A 13,068-nucleotide genomic window follows, 5' to 3' on the forward strand; every position below is an offset into this window, starting at 1 on the left:
GTACAGATTTAATTTTACCTGTTGGCAGAGTTGTAGCGCGTAAAGGATTGAAGAATTAAAAATAAATTACGTTAGATCTTGAATATATAACTACGATCGACGGAAGAAACGCAATTAAAAAGGACTTTAAACAAGATCGTGCACGAGCGTCGAGCATCCGCTGTTGTCCTCGATTTCGTTGGCTCGAGGGGAACGCGGTCGCTTGATTTTTCAGCAAAATGATTCCCCGGGGCGCCGCTCGTTCGCTCGCGCGCTCACCGACCCGGCACGGTGATAAATTTTCGGTTAAAAAGCAGCCTTTAATGACGGTGGCTCAGTCGGAGTGGCAATTTCAGCCGGTCCCCGGTTCTCGATCGAGCGTCGAGGGTAGCGCGCAATTGATTCGAGCGAGCTGGAGCATTCCTCGAACCCTGGCACAGGTGCCGCGTGCAATATCAATGCGATCCCCGCCTAATTATTCAAATTACCCGCTGCTTTATAGCATTCTTAATCAGCTCGTTGCGAGCGTGTATTTTTCCCCGTGATCGCGCTCGCCCTTTGTCGGCGCGTCCCTCTGGCTCTTAAATTTAATCGAGATGCGTTCTGTGCACGCGAGCGTTCGCTGGAATTTCGTCGTTGTTTTCCAAGCATATTTCCCTCGTCAGTTTCGTCGTGGCCTGCCAGACGCCAGCTTCCCGCTCGCAGACGCGCGCTAAGTCGCGTTTACTTGCTAGCTGGCAGAGATACATCCCAGTGGAATCTCCGATGGAACACGCGCGTTTCTTTGGGATTCTCCCGTTATGTCGCCTCTCGATTTACACCCGGCCGTATTTACACGACGTTACAGACGTGGCCACGTCCGAAATAGACTCGACTGGACCGCCACGAGGGAGAACACGCGGTTCGTCTTCCGTCATCGACCGTTTTCTTACCCCCGATCGAGCTTACGCGCGCGACGTTACCGTAATTTGTGGGGGACGCGGTCACCCTCGCTGGTCTCACGGCAACCGATGCAGTTTTTAGAATGGCAACTTTGGCGACTGTATAAATAGCCACTGCATGCGAATATCGCAGCGAGACGACTTTAGAACACGGGACGTGTCGCAGGGGTTGGTTCGAGAGAGAAAACGAAGACAATTTCGTGACGCGAGAGGTAAAATTCTGTGGTTTATAGTAAGAAGGCATTAATTGCCAATGCGAGCGTTTCGAATTTACGATCGAGGTACCTACGTGCGAACGAAAACGGCTGCAGCGCGTTTCCGGTCACTGGGGCGAGCGATAAAGCGACTTGGAAGAGACGCGGTCGTTTTTCTCGTTAGTGTGTCACGATGCCACTCCTAGCGGTACACCGCGCGCGCACACGGGACCCCTCGTTGTTATGCGAGGAACATTTTCTTCGTCGTCGAATCGGCGAGGTTCCATTCCCGCCCGTGATTCCCCTTCGCGCATCGTGCTCTCGACGTCAATCGATCGATGCAACCGCCCGTGGCTCGAGATCACGGATAGCAAACCCTGAATCCCCTCGAAACGAATCACGGTTTATTTCCTATCGCGATGGTTACACGCCAAGTGCATCGACCGATCGTCGTGACGTTCGTTGCACTTTTCACGGTTGAACTTACCGCGAGGCGAAGAGGTGTTCCTCGTCGACAAATGTCATTCGCATCCCTACAAATGCCAGCGTAACAACCGTGCACCACGCGTCTGAAGTTAAGGGTGCTTCTCATCTTACTCCTTCACGTGCATACGACTTTGCTATGGCGGCTTTACGATTATAGCGGGGGTTTCGTTGAGATACGACACGAGCAGTCGCGTTACTCTCCTACGGACGTTTTATATCGACGCTCGGCGATGAAATAAAACGCGGACAGAGATCAGTGTCGACAAAGAATATTGCCCGGAGTCGTGGCTCGCCTGTTGTCCTTTGAGCACCCGCGAACGGGGTCACCCGACGATCGACCGATTTGCATAAGGTATTTGCATCGTATGCGACACCAACCGATGTACGGACATCTAATTGAATATTTTATATCCGGGACAGCAGACGTCGGCTAATAACTTGTAGCCGCGCCGGTGGAGCGGAGCCTCCACTTTGCGGTGGTCGTAGCGCAAGACAATGCATACTAAACGCGTCGTAGGTAGCCGTGCGCTGTCATAAGGAACTCGACGAGTAGAATGTAGCTCGCGAAGACGATTTCAGGCTCCCATTACCGGTATTGTTCTTGCTGTACCCTCCTTTCGACGCTCGCGAAACTCGCCTCGAAAAGAAGCGGTTTCTTCTTCTCGCGATGGTCGCATTCTCAGGACGAAAGTGCGCTTAGGTTCTCGACGTCGATCGTATCCGAGAATCTCGATAGGAGAGCGACTCGCGTTGCGTGTCGAGCGCTAAAATTCGCGAAATATTTATAGACCGCAGCTGCGAAGTCGCGTTGCATCTCGCGCGCCCTCGTGGCCAGCGAGCCTCTCCTCTCTGACGCCTCTGCGCTCGCACGAAGGGGCCGTCCTCTCAGCCAGCGATGCGATCTAACGGTGCGTAAAAACCGCGTGGTACGACGGGTCAGCGATGGGGAAAAAAATCATCCCATTAACGGTACACGCGCGACGTCCTTTGAATTCGTCGCGCACCTCGCGATGGCTCCGTCGCATAGAAAAGAGTCGACTGGTGGCACGCGGTGCACCTCGTCGCGCGAGTAACGAGGATTAATGACATAGTTTTCTTACTTGCTCGCGCAACAGTTTCGTATAGAACGCTTACTGTCCGTGTAATCGAGCCGAGTGTGCTCGAAGCACATCTCTTTCTCGAGTTTACCCAAGCGTTGTTTCTTTCGAACGCGAGGAGACATTCGTGAGACGGTACACAGAGTCACCAGCCACTCGAACAGCTTAATAATCACGAGCTACTGGGATCCAATTGACACCCCTGGTGAAATTACACGCAGCATGGTTGGATGAGTGACGCGCACGCAATCCAGCCGCCTCCATTTCCCCTTGTACGCGCGGTCGGTCTAATGGTCACTTTAAACGACGTATAGACTTAGAGAAAGAGAGAGAGAGTGGCACAGATTTCGGGAGCCACGGTCGTTAAATCGAACGGACACGGTCCTGAACAGCTGTGAAAATTTGTTTTTTCCAGTAGCCATCAGTGTGTACGCGTGTGTATGCGTAACGGACCGGTTTTCCCCGGCTACGAGAGCCAGCGAGGGGGATAAAACCCTTGAGCAAGCCGACACCCTTGTCGACGTCTTCTCGCGTACAAGGGGTTGTCTCCTGGCTCGGGTGCTCTCCTTTTCGAGTGGGTCGCTCGTGCGAAAGAATGGGCACAAAAGGGACGGGGGTGCGAATATCTTCGACTGCGTGTATACACGTGTCTTCTACGTTCGTAGTCGCGAGTGTACGCGCGCGCGTCCTCAAGGGTTTATTGTAAGCGCTTCAGAAGAGACATAGATTTCAACAATAGAGTATTCGAACCGTAGAAACTCACGCAATTTGGTTCTTCTTCGTTGTCCTCTTATTCCCTATTATCCCGTAGAATCCACCCCATTCCACAAATGATGTTCGAACGTTCCATATACACGAGACTCGTATCAAAGGGAAGAACAGAGACGAGTCGGTCCACTCGATAGTCTTTCGAAGCTGGAAAGACGCTTCAGCCACCGGGACCCTTTCATGTCGCACCCCTCAGCTCGATTGTATCTCCGCAACAGTTACTACGGACACCCCAGGGAGTCGCGTGCGTAATTAGTGGATCGCGACGGATACCTTGACTCCCAGCAATTACAGGGGTCTTCGACATCGCGGGGAGTAATGGCGATGCGATCCACGGTGGATCGTCACAGGGCTAATACCAGCAATCGGAGGGTGGCACCGCGTCGAGCAATCTGTTTCGCTAAACTGCGCCATTCCAGCTGAATCGAGCCATCCAGGGTCGTTCGATTGCTCCCTCCACGATTCTCGTTTGTACTTTTGACACGCACGCAGAAAATATTCCCAAACAAAAGTTTCGAAAAAGTGAAACAGATAATCGATAATCGCGAGCATTCGTAATAATTTGGCGAGGCAATAACGTAAACAGGATACGCGGTAGGACCCAGCCACGTGGTCGTTAATTGGCACGCACGCGAACAGAAAATATTCTCAAGTAGAAATTTCGAAAAAGTGAAACAGATAATCGATAATCGCGGGCGTTCGTAACAATTTGGCGGGGCAATAGCGTAAACAGGATACGCGGTAGGACCTAGCCACGTGGTCGTTAATTGGCACGCACGCGAACAGAAAATATTCCCAAGCAAAAGTTTCACGAAAGTGAAACAGGTAATCGATAATCGCGATTGTTCGTAATAATTTGGCGAGGCAATAACGTAAACAGGACGCGTGGTAGGACAAGCCACGTGGTCGTTAAGTCCGCCGCGCGTAAATCATCGGACGCTTGCGGGGCCCGGATAGGAAGCCTCGTGAAACTCTGACGCACATGTCCCGGATACGGGGTCCGTGCACGACCGTGGAAAGAAAAACAGGGAGAGAGCCCCGCGCCGGAACCGTCTTCGCTCTAACGAGGATGGGGGGAGGTTTAAGGCTGCGGTCAGAGGCTTGGGAAGTCGTACATTCGCGACCGCAGGAGAAATTAAATCTACAGAGTTATCGCGCGGAATGCCTCGAAGTCGTGGCCAGCGTCTGTCGTTCGAACGACCGGTATCTTCGCCCAGGTAAAAAATATAACGAACCGCGTGCTACTATAAACGCGTAGTTTACTGGAATTAAGGAAGACGCGTGGGCTCGCGTCGCGTCCCGTTCCGTTCGTTAGTGGGAACATCTCGACCGAAAAATGAGAAGATTTAACCCTTCGCGTCGTCGAGTGTGCCTGTCAGGCACAGACAGCCGTCGAGCGAAGTTCTACTTCGAATGAACGCCTCTCGCGCGAGTATTATTTCTTTCGTACGTGCCGTTTCACGGAATATTTGAACGTTTCGATATGGTGATTCGGAAGAGAGAAATTATGTAATCGAAACTTCGAGATCGAAGAAAAATGTACATATGGCAATTAGCGAACGTCGCATCGATAAGATACACCGTTCGATCGCCTCTTCGAGGCTCGCTCATTCAGTGAATTCGTCCCATTTCCGATAAGCTGATTAGGTCAGATGTTAGATAGACGTTTCCACGTGCGGCTGGTTTTATCAGCGTCTCAGTTTTATCTGTCTCGATCGAGGAATAGACCCGTATCGCAACCACCAATCCCAGATGCATCCGTCCCTTACCAGCGGTTGAATTAGGGGTGTTCTCTGTTTCCGGAATCGCGAAACGGTCAAAGGGGGCCGACGATGGAGGCAATAAACCACGCGCGTCCGCGGTTCTCGTCTCGTCGGATCTTCATTGATAAATTGACGTTGGCTCGCCTCCCTTTAAGAAGCATTAAACAATCGACCCCCTCCGACCATGAGCCAATCGACCGTGTCCATCTTCGTAACGCCGTGGAATTGGCCGTGACGGGTCGCGATAAGAACGAAATAGTTGTTTCAACAACTTTTTCAATTTACCAGCTCGTTTCTCATGTCTTTTTCTCTCGTTACGCAGACATCGCCATGGACTGGTCGGATCACGCGCTGTGGTGGCCTGAGAGGAATCACTGGCTGATCAGGACCAGGAGCACCCTGGACCAGTACGGGGTGGCGGCTGACGCGCTCTTGCATTTCACGCCAATGCACAAAACGCTGCGAGTGCAGCTGCCAGACATGCGCTGTCTCGACTGCAAGGTGGACTTCTCCGTGAAGACGTTCAACACGGTGATCAATCTCTGCAAGGAACTAGGTAAGCGTTTCTACCTCGAACGCGCGCGCGCGCGCGGTTAATCGACGAGCGAGACGTGTAAATTGGGCCGAGGTTCGAGACTTCGACGGTGCTAAACGGCAGTTAAGGTCGACGTTTTTAAATACTTTCGACGCGATACGTGGCCGCGAGGCCGCTAATTAGTGCCGATAATGAAATAAAATCGTTAAATTCCGTGCCACGCGAAGGTTACGGGAGCCTTCGCGCTCCGCGCCAAGCGCGCGGCTCTTTTAATCAAGGAAGTGGTTCGCCGCGATAATGAAGCCATTGTCCGCGTTGCTTTCCAACCGAGAAGCGAAAAAAAAAAGAGCGCGATCCGCTGGGAAAATATTCTTTTGTCGAACGACGCGTTAAGGATGGATAATTAATCAACGCGATGATTTCACGCCGCGTTACAGTAAAACGATCAGCGACGGAACTCGCGTATGCATCGTTGCAATCGTTACTACGTCGCGTTTCTGTTTTTCCTCTCTGTTTTTTGTTCGCTCGCACAGTCGAGGACAGACGACCTAGCCGATAGCATTTCTTGTGTCATACTCGCAAATAGACACGGCGCGAACCGTTTCGACGCCTCGTCCTTCGGAACAAACAGATTGCGGAAAAAAAGAGACGAAACCAACCGTTGCGAAACACCAGAACGAGTCAATTAACGAGTAGGACAGCTTCCACGCAAATAATTTTCATTCTGCAATGCCCAGGTATCAGACATCCGGAGGAGCTGTCGTTCTGCAAGCCTCTCGAGCCGAACCACCTGAAATACAATCTGAAAGATCTGCCAGCGAAGAAGAAGGTCGAGAACCAGAAGAACGGCCACTGGAACGTTCCAGCGGACACGAACACGTTCATCCCCGTTAGCCAAAGCCCCAGAGGTTCTACAGGCAGCCTGGACCAGAGTAGCAGTCCTTTCATGTGCGCCTCGGTCACACCCAACAACAGAAACCACAGCACCCCGATCAGCTCCCCAGTCTCGGTAGGTTAGACGAAATCTGTAGACCCGATGGATCACCAATCGATAGGAAATACCAGAGAGAAACAGACCCCTGGTCCCGAGACCTGTTATGGTAATAAATAATACCTCGATCGAGCCGATTGCAGCCGCTATGATTTATCGCCGTTGGCCTATCATTACCGCTTACGGAGTCGTTCGTCTCAGAAAACTAATTTGCTTCTCGCGAGCGGCCCGTTTTTCCAGCCCGGCGGTAGTCATTAGAGGTGTATTTATTGCTAGGCCGTGAGCACGATCTACACCGCGTCCGAGCGCGTGAGCCGAGTGTCTACTACACACCGTTCGACTCGTGGTCTCTCTCTGGGATCGGCAATTCGCCACGCCGCGCTGGTACCAGGCGTGGGACGTTCGCGTTTCCCGTTTTCGATCGATGAACGAATCCTATCCGTGTCTCATGTTCCATACGTGATTGTTCTAGCAGCAAACGGCCACCTGGAAGAGGAACAACAACTCGTCAGGTTTCGGTAGCACCGGCTCGTTCAACGCGAACAACAGCACGATGAGTTTGGAGGTGTTGAACGGCGGGCTCTCGGAGTCGCTCGCGCAGAGCCCCACCACCATCTTGCCGGAGGTGCGGGCGAAATTGATCAGGCCGAAGAACCTCGTGGAGAGAGCCAGGATGAACGTCGCCTGGCTCGACTCCTCCCTATCGATCATGGAGCAGGGTATCCGCGAATTCGACACCCTCAGGCTGAAGTTCAAGTTCTACTCGTTCTACGATCTGAACCCGAAAACCGACGCCGTCAGGATCAACATGATTTACGAGCAGGCCAAGTGGCAGCTACTCGCTGAGGAGATCGATTGTACGGAAGAGGAGATGCTCATGTTCGCCGCGTTGCAGGTACGTCCGTCTTCCGTTCTCCTTTTTTTTTTTTTTTTTTAGATTTAATGGTGGATACTCCGCCTCTGTGGACTTTACGCTTTCAGAGGAGAGATTTCTGTTTCGTTGTTCGAGCGATTGCTGAAAATGTGTCTCCACCCCCTTCCGTTTGCTCTGATTCGCGCGATACCCACCGCGATAGGCCAGCTGCGGGATTGTTTACGCGGGAAACGTTTTCACGATCCAAACATCCGGCGCTCGCCGTCCGGATCGATCTATATATACGTCCGCTCGGTGTCGGTCCTCCCTGTAAGCGGCGAACGGAAATAGTCGGCGATGACACGAGAGATCGCAGACTGGTTTCGAAATTGGAAAAATATCGGATCGTAGGTAATCGTTTAAAAATAGAGGGACGGAAGGAGGAAAGGCGTGCGAGCGAGTAAACGAGCGAGCGAATTCACCGCGTCCGGCTCGACGCGACGTTTGCCCAATTAAAGGCACTCGATCAGCCTCCGCGGCGTCTCGCCTACCCGCGCATGCAAATCTCGTTTCCTTAAACCGTGCAACGGATCCGGAGAACGTTCGCGTTGTTTTTCCGAGAGATACGCCTACCGGTTTCTCGATCGTGCCGCCGCTCTCGCGTAAAAAGGAAGGATCGGTGCGCGTTTAGTTGAGCATGCGATCCGCAATCGTAACTCGGACTTACATACTAATCGATTCCAGAGCAACCGGCGCGAGTTGGAAGGAAAAAAAAAGAAAAAAAGACGCGAGTCGATGTAGGCGCGAATCACTGTAACTCGATTAAATCGGAACTCGTTCAAATCAAATGACCAAAAGGAGCGCGAGCACCTCGCGACAGCGACGAGACGGACGTCAGAATTTCTATTTCGTGTCGTAGGTGCAAGTGAATCTTCAGGCGAGCGTGCCGCAGCCGAGCTACGACAGCAACGGCGCCTCCTCCCCGGTGGAGGACGACATCGACGCAGCCCTGACGGACCTTCAGGTGACCCTGGAGGGCAGCAACATCAGCAACGGGCCCAGCGACATCACTCAGATCCCCGAGCTGTGCGACTACCTGCGTTTCTTGAAGCCGAAACGTTTCACCTTGAAGGCGTTCAAACGCTATTGGTTCACGTGCAGGGACCTTCAGCTGAGGTTGTACAAGAGCCGCGAGGAGACGAACAGCGAGTCACCTGCCCACGTGATCAATTTGCATGGGTGCGAGGTCACGCCGGATGTCCATCTCTCTCAGAGTCGTTACGGGATCAGGCTCGAGGTGCCCAGCGCCGAGGGAATGACCGAGATGTGGATCAGATGCGACAACGTGAGTGTTGCCCCCGCCAGATTAAATTCCGCCCTCGTCCACGCCGACGTACACCGATATTTAATCGATCCTCGATTAACTCCGCCGATTAACCAATTCCCGTTCGTTCTATTGTTATCGCGTGGGAATGATCGAGGCCCTCGTTGCCTGTTACAGGAACAGCAGTACGCGAAATGGATGGCGGCGTGCAGATTGGCGGCAAAGGGGCGCTCCCTCGCAGACGCCTCTTACGAGAGCGAGGTGAACGGTATCATGGACTTCTTGCAATTGCAGAGGCCCGCCCCTGCGCCCGCGATCAATCCGAGCTCCCTCGATATCGTGCCTGAGGACTACGTCGCTCCTAGATTCGTGAAGAAATTCAAGGGAAAGGTGTGTTCAACGTACACTCCGCTCTGAATGTACTTACCTCTATATGTTTAAGTATATTATAACGTCATCTTTCGCGTTCAGTTGGTGCAGAGGATTCTGGAGGCGCACACGAACGTGAAAGATTTACCTTTAATCGAGGCCAAATTGCACTACATCAAAGCCTGGCAATCCCTTCCCGAGTACGGGATCTCCCTGTTTGTGGTCAGATTCACTGGAAAGAGCAAGGACGAGCTGTTGGGCATCGCTAATAATAGGCTGATGCGAATGGAGTTGCACAGTGGCGATCACTTGAAAACTTGGAGATACAACACGATGAAGGTAAGGTGATTTTAGCGTGTAAGCATCGTTGTAAAGATGTTCTCGTGGTATCAACATTTCGTTCGCACAGGCGTGGAACGTAAACTGGGAAGTGAAGCATATGATGGTCCAGTTCGAGGAAGGGAACATCATCTTCGAGTGCCAGTCCGCGGACTGCAAGGTCGTTCACGAGTTCATCGGTGGATACATATTCTTGTCGATGCGATCGAAGGAGGCGAATCAAACGTTGAACGAGGAGATGTTCCACAAGCTGACCGGTGGATGGGTTTAAAAAAGAAAGAAAATAGAAATATCTCTGATCTGACAATGAGAAAGCACGCGACGAATCGGTCGACGTTTGTAAAAAAAGATACCGAAATTTATCCTTAGATGTTTTATTATAGTATTTGTAAATAGAAAATTGTATCGTCTGTATACAGCTGTTGCGCTCGTGGACGTACGCGAGCTTTTATTTCACGTAGAAAACGACTCGGTCGTCGTCCACGATACGATCGTAAAAAGGTTACTTCACCAGAAGCTAACGGTAGAAAAACTTCAGCTTGGTTGGGAATAGTCTTCCCGTCGGGATATTTCTAATAAAATACGAACGTAAACGCATGTATCTTATAATGAAATGAAACACGCACAACAAAATCGACCAGATGAGCCGAGCCTTTTTCTACACGCGATGCTTTTTGATTAGAGTCATGAACGAGTTAATATTTTTTACAGAGATAAGCATGTTATACTTCGAGCTGCACTCTAGACGCAACCTCATTAGGTTTAATGTTCTTGATCATTTCCTTCGATCGCCAAGGTCAATCTCTTTCAGGCAAAATATACGACGTGTTTTTAACATCAGGGGGTGCTATGCCGGGCGAGATTGACTTAGATGCGAGGACGTATATTCGATCCTGTAAATTATTTGTTGTTTTTAATGTAAACTATTATATATATATATATATATATATATATATATATATATATATATAAATATATAAAAAAAATATTTACCTGTACCGTTACATATTATCTACACATATTATTATAGCGACACGTTGCTGGACGTGTAATAAAAAAATTATAGTTTTGTATATTAATAGAAATTAGTTGTACAATAAACTTAATTATTATCATCTCTCTTCTGTAACTCAATCCCCGGTTTGTAAGACGAGTCGTCCGTGTAATTAATTGGGTATTATTAAAATAATATGTTTTATTAAAGTATGCTCGTTATTAAAAACCATGTATAGATCAACAATAATGAGGAAAGTAAAAAAGGGGCATTATAAATATCTGTATGCGGGAAGGTGTGCAGTTGTCGGTACACCTCGTCGTCGACGTTCGACGGGCGAACGACGCTGGTTCATCCTTGTCGATCCCATGTTTCTTCACTCGACGGCGGACAATTGTGCATCTTTTCTCGCGATATCCGTAGACTTCGCAACGTTACCATGATTCTGATTTTCAGAATTCTTGTACGAAGGTAAACCTCTTAGTACCATGGATACGTTGCAACCCCCTGCGGCCCCAGCTCCGACCAAATTTCCACCGCCTCCGCAATTCTAGCGTAAGGTAAGAGAACGCGATGTCAAAAAGTGTGAAACATAGTTAACAACTGTTAGAAAACGAATTACCTGTGCGTGAATAGGCGGCGCCGAATGCACCAATCGACCCGTAAGGGATCCAGGTTTCTCCTTCTTGGTACGCACCCACTCGTGGCCTAGAACCCTCTCCAACGTTAGTCGCAACGTGATATCCGGCTCTAGGATGTGTTTAACGATGCTTTTCGCCAGCGCGGACACCGTTTCTCTCACTCGCGACCGAAACATCCAGTTCCTCGACATCTGATCCTTCAGTAGCTTCTTCAAGTTCGAATCGTCGAAGGGCATCGAAGCATTCAGCATGATGAACAGAATTATCCCGAGGGACCAGACGTCGGCCAGCTTCGGGTTGTACGGGGTGCCGGAAACGACCTCCGGTGCGGCGTACGCCGCAGAACCGCAATAAGTCTCGCTGAGAACGCGTCTGCCCTCGTGGTCGATGCAGAACCTCGCGAAACCGAAGTCTGCGAGTTTCACGTTGAATTTCCTGGACAGCAGAATGTTCTCGCATTTGAGGTCACGGTGGGCGATGTTCTTCCCGTGAAGGTAGTGCAGACCGGAAGCCATCTGCCTGAACCAGAGCTTCGATTGTTGCTCGGGTACAACGCCGTTCTTCTTGACGAAGTCCAGGAGGTCGCCGTTGTCGGCATAGCGCATGAATATGAAGACTCTTGGGCCACGCTGCAATATACTGTGCACCTGTAACGTTTTTTGCCGATCGTCAATCAACGCATGGTCGCAAACGAAGTACCCTCGTGATTGTTCGAGCATTCGCGTGAACGTCTTACTTGGATGATATGAGGATTTTCGATTTTTGTAAGGATTTCGAGTTCACGGGGGAAGAATTTGTTGAGGAAATCGGGGGGCGCTTTCTCCTTGTCGAATATCTTACAGGCTAATCGCAGCTTCTTCGAGCTCGTCCCGTCCACGTACTCGGCCAGGTGTACGGTCGCATACGAGCCCTAACGTTTTAGAAAGTACCATCTTCGAGAGTGATTATTTCATCGGAAAAGGGGAATTTAAGTAATTTTAAAGGAACGTACAGCGATCATACGAAAGAGATGAAAACGCGCGGGTAGATTAAAAAAGAAACAGACGACGCGACGCAATGTTGCGAAGTGAAGGTATGCAGGAAACAGGTGGAGGGGAAATTGAAGAGGTTAAAGAACTGGTAGGGAATACGGGGTTGGGGGTAAATAACCTGTCCGATTTTTTTGCCAATAAGATAGCCCCGCTGCTCAAGAGCGTTCACCTCCGAATTTCGGGGGCTGAGTCGCGTGTCCATGCCAGTGGATCTTCATTGGACTTCTGATCTTGATAACAGATAACTGGTTCTTCTTCACTGTCCTTTTCCTACCTCGTACACGGTTTCCCCTCCTTCCTCGATCTTCCACACCCTTGAGAATTTACACCTTGTATTCCAGAAAGTTGCTTCTGTTCCTCTTACTTGAAACGTCTACCTTTCTTGAACGTGTCTCGATCAATTTTGTCGCCACAGATTCTGCTGTTCACGCTCCGCTCAGAAGCCGAAGTAACGCTTCGTTAAGTATCACATCGATGAACCCGGGTCAGGGATCCGTTCCGTCATTTCAAATGGCTGCGTGCACTAGAATTTTGAGCGTCGAGACCAGCTTGTACCTGGTACAGAACGGAACAGAGGAAAAGATTCGTGTCTCATTCGAACACAGTCATTATATTCAAAAACAACCAGCGAGCGCATTCTCGCTGTGACTCGATTCGATTTTCAGGTATGTTCAATTTGTACGACCACATTCTTGATACGTAGTACGTATACGTATACATATGTGTGCGCGATCGTGTCGTAACTCTGCTTTAGAATAAATCA

The 13,068-nt window shown here is 50.3% G+C and overlaps 2 protein-coding genes across 3 annotated transcripts in view; one reads left to right on the forward strand and one right to left on the reverse strand.

Annotated features, from left to right (window-relative positions):
• The window catches only part of LOC143427891 (unc-112-related protein), a 39,968-nt gene extending 29,390 nt beyond the window's left edge, over positions 1-10,578 (forward strand). Inside the window, exons 2-8 of one of the 2 annotated variants that reach the window (XM_076902403.1) lie at positions 5,551-5,784; positions 6,501-6,772; positions 7,230-7,649; positions 8,527-8,952; positions 9,109-9,321; positions 9,403-9,639; positions 9,710-10,578. In XM_076902403.1, coding sequence (XP_076758518.1) covers positions 5,551-5,784; positions 6,501-6,772; positions 7,230-7,649; positions 8,527-8,952; positions 9,109-9,321; positions 9,403-9,639; positions 9,710-9,910 — 2,003 coding nt within the window. In that variant the 3' untranslated portion in view covers positions 9,911-10,578. The remainder of the gene's footprint in view (positions 1-5,550; positions 5,785-6,500; positions 6,773-7,229; positions 7,650-8,526; positions 8,953-9,108; positions 9,322-9,402; positions 9,640-9,709) is intronic. The other variant, XM_076902394.1, reaches the window with a different exon arrangement.
• A 73-nt stretch (positions 10,579-10,651) lies between these two features.
• On the reverse strand, positions 10,652-13,021 carry Tssk (Testis-specific serine/threonine kinase). Its single transcript, XM_076902440.1, has 4 exons — positions 12,424-13,021; positions 12,011-12,184; positions 11,256-11,921; positions 10,652-11,183 (listed from the first exon to the last, which is right to left on the reverse strand). Exons 1-4 carry the CDS (start codon positions 12,505-12,507, stop codon positions 11,010-11,012), a joined length of 1,098 nt encoding a protein of 365 aa, XP_076758555.1. The 5' UTR covers positions 12,508-13,021; the 3' UTR covers positions 10,652-11,009.
• Between the last annotated feature and the right edge of the window lie 47 nt (positions 13,022-13,068).

The sequence above is a fragment of the Xylocopa sonorina genome, chromosome 1 (genome assembly GCF_050948175.1).
Source record: "Xylocopa sonorina isolate GNS202 chromosome 1, iyXylSono1_principal, whole genome shotgun sequence".
Lineage (NCBI taxonomy): Eukaryota > Metazoa > Arthropoda > Insecta > Hymenoptera > Apidae > Xylocopa > Xylocopa sonorina.